The 25585-nt window shown below is 37.5% G+C and overlaps 2 protein-coding genes across 12 annotated transcripts; one reads left to right on the plus strand and one right to left on the minus strand.

The window, feature by feature from the left end:
• Positions 1–707: 707 nt before the first annotated feature.
• Positions 708–6605, plus strand: LOC107221298 (death domain-associated protein 6). Of its 3 annotated transcripts, XM_046734001.1 has the most exons (5): positions 785–919; positions 993–1131; positions 2038–3343; positions 3552–4406; positions 5371–6605. In XM_046734001.1, the coding sequence occupies exons 3-5, from the start codon at positions 2047–2049 to the stop codon at positions 6375–6377; spliced, it is 3159 nt and encodes a 1052-aa protein (XP_046589957.1). In that variant the 5' UTR covers positions 785–919; positions 993–1131; positions 2038–2046; the 3' UTR covers positions 6378–6605. The 3 variants fall into 3 exon arrangements, with proteins under 3 accessions (XP_046589958.1, XP_015515729.1, XP_046589957.1); XM_046734002.1 differs by lacking the exon at positions 993–1131 and having other exon boundaries at positions 708–919; positions 5261–5397; XM_015660243.2 differs by lacking the exon at positions 993–1131 and having other exon boundaries at positions 711–919.
• On the minus strand, positions 5375–16588 carry LOC107221290 (kynurenine formamidase). 9 transcript variants are annotated; one of them, XM_046734011.1, is made up of 10 exons: positions 10061–10476; positions 9391–9544; positions 9122–9212; positions 8901–9002; positions 8673–8807; positions 8501–8579; positions 8176–8355; positions 6990–7116; positions 6687–6816; positions 5375–5490 (listed from the first exon to the last, which is right to left on the minus strand). In XM_046734011.1, exons 2-10 carry the CDS (start codon positions 9400–9402, stop codon positions 5486–5488), a joined length of 861 nt encoding a protein of 286 aa, XP_046589967.1. In that variant the 5' UTR covers positions 9403–9544; positions 10061–10476; the 3' UTR covers positions 5375–5485. The 9 variants fall into 9 exon arrangements, with proteins under 9 accessions (XP_046589967.1, XP_046589965.1, XP_046589960.1 ...); XM_046734009.1 differs by lacking the exons at positions 5375–5490; positions 10061–10476 and adding an exon at positions 16344–16588 and having other exon boundaries at positions 6517–6816; positions 9391–9539; XM_046734004.1 differs by lacking the exons at positions 5375–5490; positions 10061–10476 and adding an exon at positions 16344–16588 and having other exon boundaries at positions 6517–6816.
• Between the last annotated feature and the right edge of the window lie 8997 nt (positions 16589–25585).

Below are 25585 nucleotides of genomic sequence, written 5' to 3' on the forward strand. Positions count from 1 at the left end.
TTTGCAGGACCACCTACAAGTCATAGGCGCACTTACACGTGCACATGATTGAGCGGGGCCTGGTCTGAGTGAACATTACGGGGAGCGCAAACTAAGGTTATCGACGAGGGGTATGAATCTTGAGGTGCGTGTGTGTTGCGCTTCACCACGAAACTATTAACGGGATTCTTCCTACCGAGACGTAAGATAGGTTGTTTTCTCTACATCGATACATCGAAAATATTGATATGTTTTCCTCGATATATAATATTTTTATATCGATATTACCTTGCCCAGCGTTTGATCTCCGCGTAATCCCCAACCTCATTCGATCACTGTGCATTTAGTATTTCATTCGCCTCTTCTTAGACATGAGCTACAAATCAATTAATCTGTTCATTGCAAACATACGTAGAATTAGTTATTTGATATCAGCAATTAACCTTGACCAACTTCAATTATCGATATCCTACTGTCGATAATCGGGTAAGATCGAGATCGAGACTTCGATATATCGTTCGATTTCGATATCGATACTTGGCTTTCGATGTCACCTCCAGTGCTACCACCACAAGCCTGTACGTTGACCCTAGACAACGTGAAAAGGGATTGGTTAAAACTGGGGAATCACTTCAGTGTGTACCAAGTACTACATAAAGTACTACGACAACAAATTTCTAACTTCTTCTGGCTACGTTCATAAATGTAAGTTTTTATTTTCAGCTTTGGCAATTCTGCTACTTGGTACTACATACCATCGTTCTTTGGACTGACGGCGAACAAAAACCTTGTTTTGAATGGTTTTTTTTCTGCGTCGATAGTCGCCATTACTTGTTTTTAACAACGTGCGTTCAACGAGTCGAGCAGCACGTATGAAATGGAGCCTATGGAAGTAATAGACCTCTCTTCAGACGACGAGAAAACACCGTCCGCGCCAAAGGTATGCTACACATCCATACCTATGCTCATTGTCAGATCGTAGCTCTTTCGCTAACTTTCTATTCTCATGTCAGTTACGCAAAGCCAAGACTGACTACCAACGTCATCACTCGAAATCAACGGTTCCACTAGCCAGACACAGCAATTAATTAATTATCTGCATAACGTGCCACTTCTAATGTTTATTGAAGAAATGATCTGTAGATTTGCATCGTATGTACATTTCACTTCTCTGTTTTATATATTGTTAGTTAGATACCCATTGAATTGTTGAAGTTAAAATTATGCAATGTGAAAAGTACATGCTAGAAGTTGGGTTATGTGGTTCTTATAAATCAACGGGACAATGCTTTATCAGTCAACTATTCAAAAATAACTGGTAAATGTGAAATAGCATAAATTTGCTTGCATCTGAGTTTTGTATAGAATTAGATATCGCTAAAGATTGCAATGATGTGATTAGAACATGATTGATTATTCCACGTCGTACCTTTACTTATTTTTGGTAATAATTGAAGTTATACAGGGACGGCCAGATAATTTTAATCTGCTAAACTTTTCGTCTCATTTAATGGAATTGAATTACGAATAAAGTTTGTAATTATGAAAAATTGCAATTTTCCCAATGTCCAATATTTACGTCGTAACGCAGCGAAAACTACACAACATACCAATAAGAATTAGCTGTCTATACGCACCTTTATTCAATTTCACTAATCTAGTAAAATATGCCATTGTAGAAAAATGTCATAAAATCGATGTGGGAAGCTCATGATAATTTGAATACTTTTATTGTGACCATCGATTAGCTACATACTATTCAGGAAACGTATAGCCTTGGACATTGAATTTAGCGTTTGGTCAATACAATCAATTGGTTTACTTTGTGTTCAATTGCGTGCAATACAATTAGTCTTTAAAGATGAATTGACAATAAACTGCACAGTTCTAAAAAGAAAATGAAAAGCTTATAATAAAACCCAACATAGTTTGGACATAATAACACATTAGTAAACCATTCAATGAAATGCATTCTTTATGAAATATTATCATATACAAAAGAGCCAATTAAATTTTCTTACTGACTCTAAGCGTATGTTTTGTGTCTAACTTTTACAGAATGGGGGCATGGAAGCAACTTTGTCATTACTTTCTAAGAGTAGACTACCAACAAAAAATCTTATTTGCAAAAACGAGGAAGAATTGGAGATCGTGTATAACGTAGTTTCAGCCAAGAAACGAATACATGATGATGGAAATCCAACACATGTGAAAAAAATTAAGTTATCTACGTATGATCAAAATCCTACAAATGGAGTTGAAAAGCTGGTTACTAATTCTGCAACCCTGTCAAAGTTGCATAACAACAAATGTCAACTGACTGCAGATCAAAAACAAAAAATAAAGCCAGACATTTGTTCACCAAAATCTGCTACTATACTCGTGGAACCTCATCCTGTGCAGAGTTCTGACATTGTTGTTAATTTAGGCTCAAAAAGAGAACAAAATGCAACTGATTCAGATATTAGAGATACATCAAAATCACGAAATGATCGGCAGAGTACTCATGCATTTAAGGTCAATGAAGGAGCATCATCATCCAGGCAAAACCTTGAGCCAAAATTGGTGGTTAAGAATAAAGTCAAAGTTTCTGAACTTTGCGATCCCAATTTGACTATCAGTAAAGAATTGTTTCAGTCATTTTTGAATGCTTGCAGAAGTAAAGACTGTAGCATGGATATGGTTAAAATCATAGCAAAACTTCAAAAACATTTCGATAATTTAGAGCCACATTATGCAAAGTCTGAAAGTTTTATTAAATTGATTCGTACGAAGGAAAAGTTAATCTTAAACGAACCGAAAATGTCTTTTGTGACTATAAGTGAGGTCAATGACGAAATGAAGGCTCGACAAATTCAAAATAGACTTGTGGCCAAATGCACCTTTGTCGATGAAGAATCAGATGAAAAAGATGTTAAACATAGGGAAAAATTGAGAGCATTGGAAAAAGCGATGAGACGCTGCGAACACTACATACAAAAGTGCGAAATGGCTGATGTTGATTTTGATGATGAAAATGATAGCCATTATATAATGGCAGAAAAATATAAGCAGAGAATGGTTGAACTTTACAACAAATATTGTGAAATGACAGGAGAGAGTGCAGATGCAGGTCGTGACTATTTGAGACCTAAGCATCATTCTGTAACACCTCTGCCGATATTAAATCAAGCAATTTCAAATTTTGTCAACATGAAAATGACCAAATTTAGGGAATCATCCTCTTGGAGTAAGAAAAAGGGTAACAGGACACGTTTCACCAGTGCTGTAAATTTTCCCGATTATGTAGATATTTTGAACTGCATAAAAAAGTGTAACATGGACCAAAATCTTGAATTGAGTAAGGCGAAACAAGAAACAATTGGTAAGCATGATCGATATAATTATATTACGCTGTATACAAATTTGACTTAACCAAGATCAGTTTCAGTGAATTAATTTTACCATGAAATCTTCTTCAGCATGATTTGTAATTGATTATTTGGAAAAATTCGTAGAATTGTATTTGTTTGTCCAATTATTACAATTTTCTTCGACTACCCACCACAATTCATTCTTTACTGATTTCCTAGCGAAGCAAGCGTTTCTGGACTTGGGTGCATACTTACAACGCTGCAGGCAATCTGACTATTATGATACTTTCTCATTATACCTTAACAATGACTCTGACCCGGCATTAGAAGATGCAAGCCTAGCGGAAAAATTACGTAAAAATAAAGAAATTGGTAGAGAAAGGTTGGAGAAAGTATTTGCGGAATTCGTGAAAAAACAAGATGAATCTAAAACCACTGAGAATATATCGGAATCAGAAAAAGCAGAAGAAACAGAGACGAATAATGAATCTTCAGATGACAACGAAAGTGATGAATCTGACTCAAACGAGCATGATCCACTGGATATAGAAATGGATAGTGATGTCAATGAAAGTGACGGTGATAAAGTAAGCATACGATCGCAAAAAGATTCCAGTCCAACAGATAATGACAGCAAACTCAATAGGGTTTCAGATATAGATGAAGAGATTAATAATGATGTAGAAAAAAATAAACGATGCCGAAGTAATTCCCTTTCACTTTCGAAAAATAGACGAACACACAGAAATTCGGGTACGAATAAATCTGCAACAGAAAGAAGTGTAAAAAATGTTGATGCTGCTGAAGAAAAAAACACGTACATGCAAATCCCATCAGAAATTTTGTTGCCTCGAACTGCTGTTGATGGTTCGACTGTCGATCAAACACAGGGTGATGAGATAAGTGAAACTAAAGGATCCAAAATTGTCAAGAAAATTGCTTTACCACCTGGTAGTCAGAAGAAAACAACTACACCTGTAGTCTGCAACATAAATTTATTACCAATGGTAAAAACAAACGATTTTGGATCAGCTGGTGGGAGCTCATCCCCAATTCCTTCTGACAAAGCGGAAGGTTCGTTATCAAACTCCATAACAAGATAACACATTATTTTTTTCAACATGTACTTCTTCCATCTCGAAATTTCATTCAGTTCATGGCGTTTTATTTCAATTTAAATAGTGCGATTGTTTTTGTATACTGATATAAATAATGTTTATATTGCAATAAAAAGAATGCAATGATAAAAAAGCGATTTCCTGCAGGGCCGAAGTAACTTCTATAAAGTATAATCCTATTCCAAGTTTGACATCTTTAACTTGCTCCTTGCATTCCACTTGGTTCAAACTGCCTTCGAGAACCACTACTTTTATACACATTTTTTTCTTAACGACACTGACATCTTTGTAATTTCGTTCGTTAATGGTTAATCAATACATCAATAGAATATCTATGAATTTCAGTACAGAAATTAAGTTATTCTCAAACACTTATTTTTCTCTATATATCATTAATAGTCACACTTCACACACATTCCTAGGGGGAAACTCTTGAGCCTTCCAACGAAAATATTGCTATTTCATTTCATTCATACAGTAACACAAACAGATTTACAAAATCTAACAATGAAAGTGTTACTACTGGTGGAAGAATACGGTGGTAGTATTTGTGGTTAATCCAGCCGGTGAAAAGACGCTTTTTAAAAAATCGAATTGATATTTTTATTTATTACTATTACGTCTACTTTATGGTGATCCTGCAAAAAGTAACGAATTACCATTTTCCCAGAGCATAAAGTCGATTAAGTACATCAGGACAGCCATGATTTTGTGCATGTCCTTAAAGACTCATTATTTGGTATTTTAATTACTCGTGACAATAGAGTGAACTTCCCTTTTGTTTATCACGAACGTTTTAACCACTTTCAGAATCCGCACAAGCGGAGCCCCTTGAGGCGGAGACTCAGATATAACACTGTTAAAGTGTCATCAGGTTGGCTCCCGGTAGTGGCTTGCTGATCTCGTTACTTGTGTTACAGTAACCGATGCTTCTGCCATGGCCCCAGCTGTCAAATCGATCTGCGTGGAGGAAGAGAAGAAACCAATTTTGAGGCCACGGTCATTCGCCAAGCCATCTGCTTATTGGGCAGATTTTCAGACTGAAACAAATAACTCGGGTGGAAATATGAAGATGAATGAAACGACAGATGTGGATATGAAGGAAGAAAAAAATGAAAAAATGTTGCAAGCTCAATGTGGACAACATGAAACTATAAAACGGATTAACCCAACCCCGACAGGAAAGACTATACAGGTGAATGCTGATGTCCTCAAAGATTTGCAGAGTAAAAAAACGACTATCATGATACCCACCATTGCGAGTAGAAATAGTCCGAAAATCAGTGTTAACAATGTGACGAATAACTTTACATTTGTAAATTTCAAGAAGCAGATTCAGTTAAAACCAAACAATACATCCGGCCCTTCGCAACAAACTAACACCGACAAAAGAGGGACAATAATTGCACATTGCAGTAATGTTGGGGTAATCAGTATTAGTTCCAAGAAAGGGCAATCTTCTCAAAAATCGAATGAGAATCAGACAGTGAAAACTTTGACAGTCAGCAGGCCGGTCAAACCAGCTAATTTCAACAATCAAACAACTACCGTAATCACACCGCCGAGACAATATAAAATTATAGCGCCAAAAAACATAGAAAATCAGGTTCAAAAAAGGACTATTTGCCATCTGCCCATTTTAAATCAACGTGGGAAAAAAACAATATATGAGGTGGTGAAACATATCCCCACAAACAAAGTTCAAAATATTGTTCTTCCAAGGCCTGTTGCGCAAAAGCAAGTACCACTTGATCCAGCTCAAAGGGTAAGCGGCAATTTACGCGCTATTGACCCAAAATTGAAAGTCCATGTTTCCAAAAGTGTTAGAAAAATTTTTCATATCAATGTTCCTCGGAAATCTCTGGATAAGTCAAAAAAAGTATACCATGAATCCGACGATACAGTTCCCACGTATGTGGTAGAGTAGATACTAATACCCTTTTTTCTACTGCACTCCTATAGTATGAAAAAGTATATTTATTATTACTTTCATGCAAAAGTTATAGATAGCGAAGTTGGTGAACAATAAAGTATAAAGTAGAATGGTAATACATTCGGCTGATAAATTAATCATCTTTTGTATTATTTATTGTAAGTATTACATATATTATTTTCTTGTATTCGTTGAGTATTAAATTGATTGCTTTTTTACAAATTCAGGAGATACCTTTCTTCTAAGTCCCTCAACAAAGACTAAGAGTAATTAAATCTGTGCATAAATTTTAATCGAAAGTACCTTTTATAAGTTTCACTATTCGTTTGGTGAGCGGAAAATCGCTAATTGTCAAATTTTCCAACATACTGTAGTGATCGATACTATCTCGAAGTAATATATATTCCACGTTGTCCATGTAGCTACAGAGTTGCTGTAAAACAAATTAATCGTAATATCGTATTCCTACTGTTGCGGTGAATGAAAATAAATTGAAATTTATCAAATTCGTGTTTTTGAGAAATCAAAATAGCGATTCAGGTTTTAGTCCTCTTCGATTCGTTTACCTACATATTGACAGTTATTAAATTGATTAATCTTTCGTACCTTGGTCAATTGGCGCGCTTGTTCTATAAATTCAGGAGAATCACATTCTCCGACCACAACCATTGCTTTCAAGTTCGGAACAGGAGCGTGCAATACACTCAGGGCACTCATGAATCTCGCTTCTTTGCTGAAATTGAAAAGAATAGATAATCTAATACATTCTCAAGATATTACTGAATATAGTGTAGAGTTCGTAATGTTAATTTTCATGAATTTCCATACAATCTACAGTTTACGTAGCCATCTGCCGAATTGGAAAGATATTCTAAACTGGCGCCCTGGTCGATTTCGACGTTGTTGCATATACCTCCAAATATCTAAGTCCACGTATCTCAATAATGGGGAAGAAGGTTTAACATCCAACTCTACATGCAATTCTGAACAAAACACTCTAATACATTTCCAGAGTTTACTACCACGATTTCGTAGAATCAATACCATTTCGTTATTTCTGCATCAAATAAAAATGTATCTGAGTGTTTTTGTTCAGAATTGCGTATAGAATAGGACTGTTTAACCCTTTTTTGCGTTCGAGATAGGTGGATCTCGACATTTGGAGATATGTGCGTCAACGTCGAAATCGACCAGAGCCCTCTTAATAACAATGATTTTGTAACATCATACGCTCTGTTGAATTCATTGTTTAGTATAAACAATGTATAGTTTCAAACATCACAAATCTACTAAAATTCAGTGACCCAATTAACTTTGCACACCTTCTAAATTCCATTCTACACACCTAACAAATTACAGAGCGGGTATTTTTTGAAACTGTTACTTGTAAAAAGAAAAGATCCAAGGTTCAATGCTACTTATAATGGGTTGTGGTCTCTCAAAGAGACAAACGTCTTGGAATCTGTAGTTGAGTGTAAGTAACTTTCCTTAAAATCGAAGTTTGCATAAGTCAGTATCCGAATGTTCAACTCAATCGCAACTCATGTCGAGCCTAGGTGCATTTATATATAACTCCTAGCGGTAATCCTTCATTTTGGATGAACAATGTTGCAAACTTATCGCTGACCGAATTTTCTTTATTACGTGTACCTTAACTTGAACTAATTGTTGATGAAAAACAGCGCAACAAACTACCATAAAAACTTCGTGCTGCTGTCCATGGCTGTCGTCTCCATTCGCACTTTGCAATCTTAAACACTTGAAGTTTAACTAATTGTAATAGACACTGTACCTGTCCAGTTTCAACTGATCGTTGTACGAAGTTGTAAGTAGTGGTTCCAGAAAGTAAATACCACTGAGAAGCACAAGTCCTTTGAGCAATGTACTGTTTGGTTCATCCACAAGCCATTTTGGTTCCAGTAAACTAGCCGACAAATGTGCCCCAGCACTGTGACCACCCACCCAAACGCCCCTATCGAATAATTCGTACGATTGGTAAAGAAAGTTGAAAAATTGTTTGCCATGATATGAAAAATGGGTATGGTTGCGAGTGGATGTCAAGACACTCGATAGAGACTTGTAGAAATATCGGAACAAATAGAATGGCTTGATCTTACCGAGATCCAGATTTGGCCGCACTATGAAGAATTTGATGCGTAGCGGACTTAATTTGAAGTACGATGTCACGCAGTTGGACTGTGAGATACACAAAACCGTTGGTCAAGAATATTGCACACGATCCAGTTGTAGCCTATTAAAACTTGGTTCAATTATTTACGTAATACCTACCGTTGGGGCATAAGTCATAGCCAACGCAAATAACCTTTATGCCTTCTGACACACAGTTTTCTACAGGAAATGCGATAACATTTTTACTCGTTTCTTGCCAGTATCCACCGTGTATGAATACAAATATCGGAGCATCTGAAATATGATGAATTAGTTTCATTAGTACATTAAGGAAGTTGAAGACACGTATTAATGGTATGACAACGTTCTTGTGTTATATATACTCACCATTTGGTAGATCAATGCCATAGACGTCATACTTAGTTTTTACGGAGGGTCCATAAGGAACGTCGAGTTTACACTTGGTATTTTCCCGGGCGCGAATGGTAACTGCGAAATTATCAAAAACAACTCGAAATTAGATATTTTTTACTAGAAACTGAAGCATCTTAAAAGCTTTCCTACAATTTGTAATGCGTGGTACCAGGTGTCTATTTTCACGCACGTACCTTCCTCGCCAAGCTTCAGGAAGTTTGTCACTACTTTCTCCGGACTTGTTCTTTTATTCCACATCGATGGTGAAAATAGTGTTTCTTGATCCTAGGTAGAATAATGATAAAATGTGATAGAATTTGCTAATTCAAAGATTAAGAATTATACGAAGTAGAGATTTTGTCAATAAATGACTAACCGTTTCTTATTGTGCTGGAGTATATATCGCATACTCGGAAACAATAAAATTATGGGTTTACTACTGAATATGTAATTGGAAACTCACGACGTTGTCCATTTTCCTGTGTAGAGAAAGTTGACACCTTAGAAAAGGAATATTTAATATTCCTCTCAAGCACCATACGTATTTTGATTGTATTATCACGTACTCTCCACAGATATTAACTTACAATTAAATTATTGGTGATCTGCTTTCTACTCTGAAAAAAAATACTACATTAACGACAGTTCATTGACTTATCTTCACAACAAGAGCGTCTCTTCACGATTTCGATTTAGCGTATGATTAACGTAAATTTGAGGTGTTAAGGTGTAAGAGGATGAAAGGCCAAAAATTCGTGTTCTGAGCAAACTCATTACGCACTTACGTCAATGCCCATTAATTTGCTGATAAATAATGAAATACCATTATTATATCATGAAATGTGATATTATACCGAAATTAAAAATTGAACCGCTAGATCGTAGAACGATAAATAAAATTCTGCCAGCTGTTCAAGCTCAGCCCCTGACACCTTATAAAATATCCAACCAAATACCATTTTTAAAAGTACCTCCTAAATTGAAATTTTATGGTGCATCATATTTTGCTTTTTCAAAAAACTAAACACAGAAGAATAACATTAGAATTTGTAATATTGTTATAGCCTGTAGATGGTTGGCGGGTGTCCGAGCGAAACCTCGTATAATAAACAATTATTCAAAAAATGACGTACCTCAACGAATTTTGAAATTATTAAACACACCTTGTCACGAACGTATCAACAATGAAGCCTATATTTATGTACGAAGCCATCACGTGTGGATTGTAAATAATTTCACAGAATTTCGAGACCTCAGACTAAGCATATAATATTGTTATCAAACTCAGCGAAATGATCTAATCTTATAATTAACACAGGTAACAGTTAGTACCCTACACTGAACTGTATCGATGCGAAAATAATCCACAATGATTAGGAAAAATGAGGTACCAACTGTTGATAAGAAACAATCCACGTGAATACTACTGGTATTCCAGGTTGCTGAGAAGCCACTGACAGAAGCAGAGCCTGGTAGAATTGGCTCGTTGTAATATGATACAAGAGATAGCTTGTATATAGTTCACCAGCGACCACTATTACTACCCAAGGAATATTGTATCTGTTAGAATGGTTGGGAAAAAACGAGACTCCAATAATTCTATTGGTATATTTATTCTATTGGAATACGTTAGGTTAATATTCGAATTTTCTGGACAACACCTGACATTCGTGGCGCTTTCTCTGCGATCTTGTTTTCGACTCTCTTTGACTCTGAATACATACATACGTGTAGGTCAGATTCGGTTTCCTCAATGTCACTATACATTACAGAGTGATGTGTGTACAATATAAATGTATAGTACATACATCAACACGCCTCCTTACATTTGTATTGTACACTTGATCATTTTCATTTTATCTTATACGATATTCATCATTATTCTAAACCTTTCAAATTTTTCCCTACATAAAGCCTTTGTGAATATATCCGCAATGTTTTCATTAGAATCGATCTTACATACTTCGATCAGTCCTTCTTTTACGCTCTCGTGTACATAATGGTAATGAATTTCTATGTACTTAGAATTTTTTGTAAAGTTCCCATAATTTGCAATATTTATCGCGCCAGTGTTATCCTCAAAAATCTTTATCGCTTCAGACATTTTAACATTAAAGAAATTTAACAATTCTTTGACAAACTTTATCTCGCTCACCGCCTCTGAAAGAGCTATATACTCAGCATATGTTGACGCTTTCGTTACACCTTTTTGCTTTCTCGATTTCCAGTCGATCACATTTCCAAACAGTCTAATAACATACCCGGAAGTGGACTTTCTGTCAATAATATCTCCAGCCCAATCCGCATCTACGAAGCAATCAATTATTTCACTATTCTTATTTCTATTATAGTTCAGTTTTAGGTTTTTAGTCAAGTACAAGTATTTCAGTACACGCATTGCATACTTCCAATGTGTTTCGTTATATTCATTCTGATACCTGCTTAAATAATTTACACTGTGTTCAGCATCGGGTCTTGTTTTCGTACTTATGTGAGACAACTCACCTATTAAATTTCTATATTTGATGTGTGGTTCACAATCATTAGCCTTTTCCAATTTCAAATTGGTTTCCATAGGAGTGCTGTATAGTCTGCTGCCTTCTAGCTGATATTTACATGCCAATGACTCAATATACTTTTCCTGACTTAGTTTCATATCACCTCTTTTATAATCGTACACTATGTTTATACCAAGATACTCTTTGACTTCTCCCAAATCCTTCATTTTAAATCTTTCTGACAGCAATACTTTTGTTTTTTTTAATTTACTCTCGGTTTTACAACAAATCAGTAAATCATCAACGTAAACTAACACATACATAATATTTTCACCCACTCCATGACTGTACAAGCAATTATCAATTTCACTCCTTTTAAAGTTTAACTTTGTCAAATACTCATCCAGGCATTCGTACCAAGCTCTTGGACTTTCACGTAGTCCATACAGTGCTTTAATCAGTTTACATATTCTTTTTGTACCATCTTCATAACCTCTAGGTTGACGTACATATATCTCTGAGCTTACTAAGCCGTTAAGGAAAGCAGTAGTTACATCTAATTGTTCAATTATTAATCCATATTGGCAACAAAAGGAAAATAGAATCTTCATAGTTTGAGCTTTCGCTACAGGTGCATATATATCGTCAATTACATTTGTTTGTTGATATCCTAATACAACCAATCTTGCTTTATACGAACCATTAGATTTCCTCGTATAAACCCATTTTACATCTAAAATTTTCATATCCTTTTTTTCATTTACCAGGACCCATGTTCCATTTTCATCTAGACTTTCTATCTCTTTGTTCATAGCTTCAACCCACGACTCCTTTTCTTCACTATTAATCGCCTCCTCAAATGTGTGAGGTATATCGACTCTACAAGAATTTACTTGAATGCTATGTGCACTATTTAAAGGATATCTTACCGGAATCTTTCTTTCACGCGCAGGTCTAAGTGGAAGTTGTAATTCTAGCAAATTATCTTTTTCTGGGCTTTCAACTATAGTTTTATTCAACTCATTTTCATCCTTCAACATGTCATCATCTGAGTTCTCATCTTCATTAGCATCATACTTATTATTCAGATCATTATCATCATAGTCAATTCCTATACATTTTACATCCTTTTCAATTATATCGACATTTCTAGCAACTATTATTCTGTTATTGAGTAGGACTCGATAGCCAACATCACTGTAGCCTAATAATACACCCATTTCGGCCTTCTTATCAAATTTTGAATCCCTACATTGTTCAGGCCTTTTCACAAAAACTTTACTCCCGTATACCCTCAAGTTCTCTATATTTGGTTTTTTCTTAAAGAATATTTCATACGGTGTTTTTCTTTCGACTGTGTTTGTCAAGGTACGATTTTTTAAGTACGTTGCTGCCATAATGATTTCAGGCCAAAATCTTTTATGTACATTTGCTTCTGTTAACAGACAACGTGCCATATTCATTATTGTCCTGTTAAATCTCTCAGCCGTACCATTTAGTTCAGCACGTAGGGTGGGCAATTATTTAGTGTTATTCCCTTTTCTCTTGCATAGCTATAAAATCTGTTATTTAGGTATTCTTTGCCATTATCGCATCTCAAAATTTTTACTCTCTTTTCTGTTATGTTCTCGACTTCATTAATGTATTGAACTAGACAATCAAACACTTCACTCTTGGTTTTAATGCAATACACTTTAGCTACTTTACTGTAGTCATCAATGAAGGAAACAAAATATTTTTCTCCGTTCAAACCCGCTGTTTTGAAACTACCACAAACATCAGTGTGGATAATTTCTAATACGTCTTTAGCCTTAGTTCTATTGTTATTAAAAGGTAAACAGTGCATTTTACTCTCAATACAGGTTTTGCATTTCATGTATTCGGATTCCAACTCACAAGGGATACCTGTTACCAATTGTTCTTTACTTAATGTGTTCAGATACCCAAAATTAACATGGCCTAACCTCCTGTGCCATTTCTCTTTTAAACTCATTTTATATGTATTATTGCATTCGATATTGTTAAAATTATCCATTTTATTTTTTAATGTATCTTTTAGTTTCAGAATTTTATTCTCTTTGAACCCTACTGCAATTACTTTATTATTACTATCAATAATCTCCGACGTATTACCCTTTGAGACAATTACGTTTTTTTCCATTATTTTTCCATAGCTAATTAAATTTCCATGCATTTTTTCCGCGAGAAATACATTTTTCATATTCACTTCATTTTTTGTTCCATACGCATTAAAATAACACACTACATTCCCTATCTTCGTTGCTTTTATTGATCTATTATCCCCCAAGAAGATATCAATCGGTTTCTTTAGTTTTATACTCTTTTCAAAATATTTCTCATCGTTGACAATGTGATCGCTACATCCGCTATCTAGTACAGTGCTCCCCCCCTAAGATTTCAGACTCGGGGCTCTGGTTCCAGGAAAAATATCTTAGAGAGGTATCCCCTCTACTCTTAACCCTTCAGGACATGGGTTATGAGATTTTCTCTCATGCTCAACGTAGATCTCAAATATCTTTTAAAATTCAAATGGAAAGACTACTTGAAAATTTTTGTATCTTCCTATAATTTAGTTTTCTAGATACACATTCACTAAAAACTGTTTTTTTTTAAATCAAAATTGCGAAAAAAAATAATTTTTTGGAGAACATGAGATTTTTTCTCATGGCCAGAGTATTAAAGGGTGAGAGATTTTAGCTTTCGTTTCTTTTCGGCCTAGTTCGGGTCGTTCCGTAGTATGCGTCCGCCATACTTGTTTACATGATACATCTACCTGAAGAATAATTGTGCAATGTTGTGCTGTGTTATCTGCTTTTAAAAATGTAGAATTTATAATTTAATTGTTGATATTCATTAAATGAATATTATTAAAAGGTGTTAAATAAACGTAAGTCAATATTTTTGCTTTATATATAACCCTGACAAATACATTTTATGAGTACTTAGATCTAAGTTATTTTGCATTGTGAATATTTAAGAGGACTGTTAATCTTGAAAAATAAAATAACTACTACTTTTAATTTCAAGTAACACAATAAAATGATAATTATTAATAATATTTGTTTCTATTATTTTTTTTTTTTTTGTTATTACTTTAATAATAAATTTGAGCAATTATTTTACCTTAAAAAACATTGAAAATTATAAATAAGTGATATTTTCTTAAGAAAGCTGTATTTAAAATATACTGAGCGCATGCGCAGAAGCCATGAGATTTTTTCTCATGGCCAGAGTAAATAATGGCAGTCAAAACACCCATGTCCTGAAGGGTTAAAAGGTGGGGTGTATATGTAGACAGCTGACTTATAGTAGCGGCTTACGCGCATGCGCAAGTAAACAACACTGAGTATAGTGGGGAAGCCGAATTGCGGGGAAATGATAGTAAAATGAGGGGAAGTAATATCTTACAGAGGGATATCTTAGGGGGGGAGCACTGTAGCCACAAAATTTCATTGTTACATAACTTTTCGCCCTGCGCCGCATGCGCCGTCGCTACCCATGCGCTTGCGCCCGAATCGTTGCTGTGTTGTTGTTGTTGACCTATGTTGGCTCCCTGCCGATAAGAGTTTCCGCGCCCTCTGCCATAGCTTCCTCTTCCTGCTCTGCCTCTGGTCCGACCACGTAGCGAGCCTCTCCAACTGCCGTTGCTCCGTCCAGAGCTGACGCCATCTTGTCCCGCATAGCAATCGCGTGCGAAATGCCCAAATTTTCCGCACTTGAAACAGCCTTCCCTTTTTTCCTTTTTGGCGGCAAATACATTCGATTTTCTTTCTCCTAGATCATTTTTATTCTTCATTTCTGCTATTTGAATTTTATTCTTCACGTAAGCTGCTGTCTGATCTGCTTCTTTCAGTGCATCGATCAAGTCACCGATGTAACTGTACTGACTTGGTAGCGTATTCAACATGTAATTCAATTTTTCTCTTTCATTTACGTTTGCGCCCGCACTTTTCAATTCGTTCATGCATTTTTCAAATTCACTAAAAAATGTCGCCGAGTCTTCATATTGCTCAAGCTTCATTTTTTCTAGTTTATTTCTATAAGCAATTTGTAGCGCCGTAGATTCCTTCAAGTATATTTCATCGAACTTTTTTATAATTCCGTGAGCCGACGTCTCGTCGCACACGAACTCCAACTGCTTGTTTGAAATTGCACTGTAAATATAGTTGATCGCTTTTAGATCGTTTTCGTCCCATTCTTCTTTATCTATACTTGTTTTTTTTCTTTTTATCACCTCATCACACTTTTTCATTCTTAGGAACACCATTACTCTTTTCTTCCACATGTTATAGTCTTCCCCGTCAAACACTGGTATGGTGGTCCTTTTTTCCTCCATCTTGGATCTTCTTCAACGTTCTCGAATGTTCCTTCGTGTTCGAATTTTCTGCGTTTCACATACGCGCACTTTCTCGTTTCACTTTACTTTAGGCCAAGAAGGAACCACGGACCTCTGCTACCATGTTAGAATGGTTGGGAAAAAACGAGACTCCAATAATTCTATTGGTATATTTATTCTATTGGAATACGTTAGGTTAATATTCGAATTTTCTGGACAACACCTGACATTCGTGGCGCTTTCTCTGCGATCTTGTTTTCGACTCTCTTTGACTCTGAATACATACATACGTGTAGGTCAGATTCGGTTTCCTCAATGTCACTATAAATTACAGAGTGATGTGTATACAATATAAATGTATAGTACATACATCAACAGTATCAAGTGTCGAAACAAAATCAATATGTGTACTTTTGTGAACCTAAAAACGCATTAACAAACTCTCAATCCACCCAGCCATTCAGAAAAGTACCGTTGAATTCACAATGGTTATCATCAGAACGAAATAGTAATTAGTACTCATCATCGGATTGTAGAGATACGAATTTCAAGATTGCATACCTTTTTACTTCATCGTCGGCTCTCAGAGGTCAATTTCTAGCTATCGAGCAGCGTCTATTTCTTTTCACTTTTAAAGTAATTGATACTTAAAACAATATGGGGGTGATATTAATGTTGCACTTTTTTACTTCATAACCGCGACTGAAATAGTCCATGAAAATCAAATCAATATTTAGTATTACTTAATATTGAGGTACGTACGAGCAATGCGTTATTTTACACTGCGTTAGATTGTGTGTTGCCCTGGAAATGGAGCGTCTTTCGTAGTTTGGGGAAAAAAGTTCTGCGCAAGCGCGCACGAAACCAAACTAGTGCCGTGCTCGCACCAGTGGCGTAGCTATCATAGGGCCAGGCGGTGCAGTGCACCAGGGCCCTGGAGCTCAGGGGGCCCTCTAACCTCAGCTTTGAAAAAAAAAATTTGTACGAAACAACGGATAAATTGAAAAAGTATCGAAATGACTTCGAGTCCTTCAAATCCAAAGCTACCGAAACCGCGAGAAAATACGATATCGATCCTACCTTTCCAGAAAAGCGACGGAGAAAAACTAAAAAGCATTTCGATGAATTGGCTTCTGATCACCGATTTGAAAACCAGGAAGAAGTCTTTAGAGAAATTATTTTCAACAATGTACTTGACATAATAATCAATCAGTTAGATGCGCGTTTTATTGGTATGAGTGCAGTTTGTAAATCGTTCGACTTCCTGATGCCAAAAAGTTTGCTTAGCTGGAATGAAACGATTTTACTCCAGAAATGTGATCAGTTTCAGAAGAAATATTGCGATATAATTGGACCCAATTTTTCGCTCCAATTTCTTCTTAATGTTTATCATCTGATCCTCCCTCAATTGATGAAGACGTGGTCTATTCGCCAGCTTTGCAAAGAAATCATAACGAAATTTGGCGTGCTCGAATGTGACCTTACGGAAGTGTATACAGCGATGCTTCTGTTTCATACAATTCCCGTTACTTCCGCGGCAGCAGAAAGATCTTTCAGTGAACTAAAGATTATAAAAAATTATTTAAGAAACAGCATTCGACAAGATCGCCTCTGACATTTATCGTTAATTGCAATAGAAAATGAGGTGGCATCAAACTTGGATTTGAGTGAAATTATAGACGAATTCGCAAAAATTAAAGCGCGCAAGAGATTGTAAATTGGGCGGCGAATTCTGTTAAAAATCGTTTTTTCCCTTAATTAATCTCATCTGTATAATAAATATTTTATATTGTCATGTGCGTCGTTGTTTATTTATTCCCTTTTTCTTCTATTAAACACATGGAGATTCTAATAGAGACGACGTATGGATTTAGCCTACTAGGGATAAGTTCAACTCACTGTTTCCTATTCTTATTCTTATCAATAATTTTGAAGGCCAATACAAGTTCAACCTACGCGGAAAGAGGGGAGGAAAAGGGCCCGATTCTTTCCCTATGCACCAGGGCCCTTGTCCCCCTAGCTACGCCACTGGCTCGCACCCGTGTTCACGAGGTCACCTTACATTGTCTTGAGTACACATTGCAAACAGCAAGGAGGTTAAATTTTTTTTATCCATTCGATTTCATCAGCCACCTCGGGACTTTCATAGTCTCCGGTTTCTAGGTTCCAAGTGTTCCAAACTAAGAGTTATGAGCAAAGAATTAACGTATTTCCAAACGTTGGACGAAGCCGTATCGATATCTCGCAGGAACTGAACTTCTGACCTGTAAACCATACAATCCCGGTAGTTGGCTGTGCTCGGTATAACTGCACATCAATGTGCCATCATGAGTTAACGATAAGACGAAGACCGTCAAATCAGATGTCCGAAAGAGTCTTACTGTGAGTTTGGCCCAAGCGCAGCTCGTAATGTAATACGTCTTTGTATTCATACTATCTTGTTTCAACTTTTGTGGATACTTGTAGCCACCTTCTGGAGATCATATTTTTTATTTTTTTTTGTCTCTTTGATCGTCACGCGTTATTACGGGCAAAGCACCGCTCTCAGCTTTAGTCATCTTGAAACAAAGATTCATTATCATGGAATAACGTGGTAGGTATATAAGTGATCCATTAAGAATACTATTACCAAATTAACCAACGAACATGTATAGTTGTGATGATGGCGTGGATTAAAACGACGACCTATTGATCAAACTTTATAATCTCCTATGCGTTATTGGTAAATATGGTCTTCGCATTCATTCATCACCAATTGGACGTACAGTAGGTGTCCTCAAAGAAAAACTTAGAACCTATAGATTGAGTCCCAGCCCGATAGTTTATGGATGATAGACTTCAATTTGCATTTCAGTGATAAATGAAAGATTTAAGATCGCAAAAGCTGTCGAGTTTCTATTTTACGGCATGTTGTATTAAACGTTTCACCGCAATCGTAAAATTTTCCAAATGTCTAGTACACTAGCGAATGGTGACAGTTAAAATTTATCTCTTTTTCGTGATGATAGTGACAGTTAAAATTTATATCTTTTTTGTACGGCATGTTTGAGGTATACAATAAAATGTGAAATTCAGCTAACCGGTTTTCAGCCGCAGGTGAGTACCATCACAGTCTACAATATTTGATCTTAGGTTCTTTAACATAACTCAGTATTACCTTGTGATTCGAATTATTGGTTTTATACTTTGCTACGAAACACTTGCTGTACATATTCAGTAGATATTTCTGATTATAATTCTTTGAGAAAATTCTTCAATCACCAGTAAAAGATATTTACGCACGAATATCTGTATTAATTAGTAGTACTAATAACATTCGAAGCGGGCAATTATAAAAATTAAGGCACGTCGTAACGCTGTTCAATGTAACAGGCAAGATCAAAGTTCCGACATAGTTTTTATGTTTAATTAAGCAAGCCCATTTTTTATTGACCTATACGGCTCCTTAATTTTAGGGTTCTTGAGTTATAGACGTTAGGAAGGGTGATGGCCGCGTTCGAAAGGGGAGAGCCTTCGTTATGATGCACCATCCGAATACTGCATATTATTGTTGATCAATAATTTTGTACAATAGATAATTACGGAATCATTCGGTGATGGAAACGTATGATAATCGGTACAAGATGGAAACATCCTCACTGTTACAGGCAAAGTGTCACGAATGATTTAATACACCGTATCGCCATAGGCCTTGCGCAAGAGTGATACGATCTCCTTTTCCTCAATGCCGCAATCGTTTGTGTGCCCAGATGCAGGAAAAGAGGACATTACAGACTGGTATATTAACCAGGTTTCATGGTATGTTCGAGCACAAATTTGTCAATAGTATTCAAGTTATATGGTCGCTGAGCCTTAGTCGTGAAAAATGAAGCCTTTAAAATCCTGAAATTAACATTCAGCTTATACGATATACAGAAAGTAGTTTTTCTGGTTGGTTTGGTTCTAAAATATGCGACTGCGAATGCCATGCAACCGATTCGTTCATAAATATTATTTGATTACGCTGAACAAATGACAAATAATAATTCCCACGTGGCAGTACCGGTTTTTGCGCAGCTAATTGGAAACGTCAAGTTTTTGATTTTTATTCATACGACCCGTTGACTTTAACGCTATATCGCGGTGAATACGAGACGCGAAAATTAGCATAAGAAACTTTTCGACTTCGATGCAAAGTCACGGCATGAACAACAGAAGAACATGAAGAAAGACAATAGCGATGCTTTGTCTGCGGAATGCGAGATCCTCACCGTTGTGCATACCAGACGGAGAAGAGTTGAACCACATGATGTCCACAATGCACTCTCACGCCTAGCTAGTTTTCTAGCTCAAGGATAGAGAAGTACGATTCAAGAAATGCCGGGATCAGGGCTATAATATTGTGGTTTCCATATTCCTTTATCAGAGGCGCAGGGCAATTATGCGGCATGCTTCAAGTATTAAATTTATACACAGAGGCACTTTAGACACATCACGAGGTAGTTATATCTGATGGCACAAAGTACAACTACTCCGAGATGATCGTGTTTAATTATAAAAGTCGTTCATTGCCCATATTAACAAATAATGTCGTTGATATTCGTACGATTCATCCAAAACACTCGTTTGACTACTATTTTGGTAACGCCTTCCTCAGCCACGTGTTCAAGTTTGATCATAACGTAGAGAATAAATAAAGGCATATATCAAAGTTCAGGTCCGGATAATCGTTTCGAGGCAAATATACCGTGGGAGAAAAAAACGAAACATTTTTCAATTTCAATACAACTCTTGTACTGTACTGATTGAATTGCGGGCGCCACTGAACCCACGCTTATTACGTCACTGATTCGCGTTCCGAATTATTATTCGAACAAACATCTAAAAGGTCCAGACACAGGTGTTCAAGTTAAACGGATCATTCGTTACGCTTAAAAAATTTCCGATGTAGTTGTGAGAAAATTTTACATTTTATACTTGTGTTAAATGACATGTGAAACCTGGTATGACCAACTATTTCGCAGCTCTGATCTATACTGCTGCATAAATGTCTGAATAATGGAAAAACCTGTGTCAACTAATTTTTACTTAGCTACACGGGCGAGGTCCTCAGCATTCTAGAAATTGTCTCATACCGAGTTCAACTCCTCGAAAATATCCTATCAGCGCTCTTTGACACTGCTATTCGCCAACCGTGTGCGATTATTGAACGCGAATCTGCAATTTCATATTTCAAATTTGAAGTGACAATGTTTGACACGCTAATCGTATCTTCCCTGCACTGTCGACTCCGTAGTTTAGTTTAGCGCAAAATTTCCGGACATGTTTGGCTCATCATCTCAATTAAGAAAGTGGAATTTGGATTTCGCCTGAGGATGAGAAAAAATTGTATTTTCGTTTCGGAAATTAAGCGAATGACACTTCGAGTTCGATTACTCCAATTGTCCTCAATGGGCTGGATTAATTAATCTACTGTTAGAAAAAGTTGGTAGGTTGTTTTAAAACACTACCAGCGTTTCTACCGCAACGCGCAGTGCATTGAAAGCCTTGTTTCTGAACATTAAATGCTGAAGTGTTACATTTATTGCAGAATCCAAGAAGACATCGAACGTAACTTTGTGGTTTCGTATAACGTAATATTTTGTCGAACGGAAACCGAATGACCATATGCGTTGTAAGAAATCACAACGTGATATCAGTAAAATTACAAATGAACGCTAGCTTGGAGTCTGCAAACATACAATTAACGTTGTACAATATGTTCTTGGCGTGAGAATCTATTACACTAAGTCTCGATGCTTGCGTACATCTGATATAAGTCACGTAGGCAATTTTATCATTACTGCAAGCTCTGTGATCAATCTGGATGCAAGACGTGTAACCGATCGTTTATCCTTATAAGGAAGCTTGGCTGAGGAGATAGGAAAGTGGTTTAATTTTTCAAATATTCATTATATATTAGGAATGTTACAATTTTCTCCAATAAGTCTGTTACAAACTACCTAATTAACATAACGATCCTCTTCCGGACATCGGAGGAAACTCAAATTAGGTTCAATTCGGTGGCATCGTTACAGTCCTCGGAGTCACAGGTCCCGGCAGTTATACTTACATCGAGAAAAGAGGACCTCGCGGCAACATTTTTCACCATCGCCCACGCCGCAGCAACCTGCGGTAAGGAACTCAACCCGAGAGTTCGGAGGGCCGTGAATTCGGCAGTAAAAGCAAATGGGAAGCCGGGCGGTTAGGGGCCCCTCGAAAACCGGCCTTACATTATATATACACCCTTCTTGACTCCTTTCTGTCAATGTACAGTGTATACATACCTACCCAGGCATAGATGAAGACACACGGTATGCAACGCTGGATTCCAAGGAGGCTTGAAAAGGAGGTAGGTGTTTGCTGCGAACGTTTCTATGCGAGATAGAAAGGCGCTGCCGTACTTCGGTCACCGAATGTATGTCATAGGGCAACCGCCGCTATCTGCATTCCCCCTTCCCTCGGGCCTCCTCCTCTTCGGCCGTAGATGGCAGGGCTCCGTGAATCCGGCTCCCCCGGAGACAGACGCCCGGATAGTTCCACCCTCGCCGCCCCCACTGCCGTTCATACGATGCCCACGGTGCAGCCGAGGAGTCAAGGCGAGGGAAGCATCGGCAAATCCAGCCCTGGAATACCTGGAGGCCTGCAGCAGAACCGCTGCGAGCCTTGAACCAGAAAAACCGGGCCCAAACCCCCCTCCTCTCCGCCCCCGTCGCCGGATTCTCGTCGCTACAAGCCGGACAAGTCCGCCATGAGAACCACCGCTCACTGACTGCGCTAACGACACCGTAGGATGTAGACGTGCGGATGTGGATGTGGGCGTAGATGTGGGTGTGGATGAGCCCCAGCCCATCGGTAGAGCCGTTGTGTGTGCGGGTAGAGACTGCATACTTTTGTCGGTGAAAATGTGTGGGGACGACACACGGATGTACGCATGGTGCATAGGCTGATGGTAGGTGCATAAATGCATTCGGGATGCATGCAGGACGACGTGGTTCGGTAAGCCTCCGGCAGGGCTGGAGTATACTTACCGAGAAGTATTATACAGCCTACAGGTGAGACGATATCCCGTTCTTCGTGATTGCCGCAGGTGACGACCGGTGTAGACGTCTTTATGTGTATATAGAATATATAGATATAGGTGTACAGATATTTCGGTTTCAACTTGCCTGTTAATTACTGTGCCCTGCGTTCTCACGCGCGGGGGACGAATTTTCGCACAGATCAAAATTCGTGAGAAGATACTCGGGTGGGGGAGGTAATATCGAGAGGTGTAAAGAAGGCTCTTTGTGCCGATGATTCTGCCGTAAGAAAACTAGTTGCGATCACGTATTGACCGCAAAGATCCCAGACGGCCGATTAATGGCTGCGGTCAAAAGTCCTGCTTCGTGAGGGGTTTCGAGTAGGAGGAGGAGGAGGAGGAGCTCTGCCAACTCTCCATCGTTAGGTGCTACTCCTTGACGGTATTCGGAACGTCGAAAATATACTGTAGTATAACGATGGTTTTCTTTTTGATCTGTACGTCATCCTTAGGATAGCATTTTCGGATATTTTATATTGTGTTCGTACGGATGGCAACACGTCGGAAAATTTTCTCACGGTATGAGGAAACGTTAGTGCTCGAGGTTCGTGCGTACAACTATAATTCCTCGATCCACTGAATAATTTAACTAGTCAAGTTTTTCACTTAATTATAAGTATCGGCAGATACAGAGGAATTATAAATATTTTTTATGATAACCGGGTGAACGGTATCCATTTCGTAGTTATTTCAAACAACAGTTTCAGAGGGAAAAAATTAACCTTTATTCCCGCAACGATACATTCAAAGTAAATGTCGCCGTTGTATAATTATTTTAACTATATTACTACTCTGTGATTAAACGCAGTTATGCAGTTTAATAAGCGAAGAAATAACAATGCAAAAACTGTGCACGTTTTCTTTTAATACTAGCGTCCGTTAAACAGCCTAGGACAAAGACTTATAGAGACGAGAATTTAACAGAGTAAAACCAAGTCAAATTGTGTATAAGCATAGTTAGAAGTATAAATACAATGGACATCCTGACATAAGGATAAGCTAGAGTCAGCGCGGACGTACTGTAGCTGATATAGAAGCCCAGAAGCGACCTCCGCATCTTTACTAATCATTTGACCCATCTTTTAGACACCGTCCCGGGTTATCCTGCGTGTAGAATTATGCACCCTGCATCTCCTCGCGCATTCCACGCTCTACGTTGAGCTTCGAGTCGTGTGTTCAATCGAAATACGTACGCATACACCAACAACGATATATCGGCCGACTAGTTACTGAAACTACGATACATGTCAAAGTAGTACCTACTGTGTGCTCATTTTAATTCACCCCAAAACTCGTCCGGAGTGCTGAGGCAACCCCGCCTACACCATAGTTTCCTAATAGACAATTGTCAACTAATTGACTATAATATCACCCGATAGCTTCACATGTAGTACCGCAACTCTGCGGTCAACTTAACCGTTGCTTTGTTACTTCCACCTCGCGTCGGTTTTAAAACTTCTTTGCCGGCTCTGCATTCACGCATCTTCTAAATCCGAAAAATCATCAACGGACTTCGAGATTCGAACGATGTCATTGGCTGCGAAAGGTTTTTCAAATCACGTACAAAGTGATTTCAAAGCAGTGTCGTGCTGTTTGTTACACAGACCAGCCTCAGTATGGAAATCTTAATATGTACTTATTATAAATATAGGTACAACCACTGGGTAAACGTATCAATATGCTTGTATAGTAATGGACGGGATTTTTCTCGGTTGGAGACTGGTTGACGTAGCGGGACGATACTGCAGTCACCCCGCACGTGACTGGTTAACCGAAGACCAGAGCAGATTAACTTTATTTAACCTATTATTATTTTTAGCCTCAATTAACATTTGTGCTTCGCTTCTTGGAGAACATTACACATATACGTCAGACGATACGTTTTTTTTTTCAATTGAAAAACAAGAGTGACTTGTTGTACTGTTCTCAGCAATGAAGTCCATTACTTGCGCGATACAAAAGTTAAGTAAAGCTGAGGAACGAGAATTGGAGATCATCAATGCCGGGACTGGGCTCGCTCTTTTTGCAGAACTACACGCTTGAAAAGATCAGTTACCATGCAAAATCTGAAAAGATGCCACTGCCTCAGAAATGAATATTGTAATTTTTCAGTTTAGTCAAGACTGTCAAATTTACGTCTCGTCGCTAAGAAGCAAAGCAACTGAATCCACACGAGGCGAAATTGAGGTATTGAACTTTTGGAATATTACAAAAGCTTACGGTGCGGTATATGTACAGTGTACACCTAAATATCTTAAGACTTCAGCGGCGCTTCTTTTTGGACCCGGAGAAACTCGGTGGCGGACTTAGAAGCTTGACCACATCTACAATTAGTAAAAATAATAAAATTAAAAATATGGGGCTAACTTGGTTTTAAACTAGACATCATCGTCGACTAACGTAGTTCCGATGGAAAAGTTGAAAAGTCAGGTTGTTCATGGTTACCTAAATTTATGCACCAAGTGGCACATAATTATAGAAGGAACAATAGAGGTAAATAAAGTTTTTGTTAAACAAGACGCACGATCGGATTACTCTTACCGTGTTCGGGCGGACGATGGATCAACGGACTATAGTTTGACATTTTATCACGTTCGTGTTAAAATACTGTTCGTTGCGCTGTACCTACCGTATGAGGCAAGGCAGTGGATCTCCGAGAGGTCTCACAAATGCGTGAGCTCAGGTATTTAATATGTCTGTATGT

The sequence above is a fragment of the Neodiprion lecontei genome, chromosome 3 (genome assembly GCF_021901455.1).
Source record: "Neodiprion lecontei isolate iyNeoLeco1 chromosome 3, iyNeoLeco1.1, whole genome shotgun sequence".
Lineage (NCBI taxonomy): Eukaryota > Metazoa > Arthropoda > Insecta > Hymenoptera > Diprionidae > Neodiprion > Neodiprion lecontei.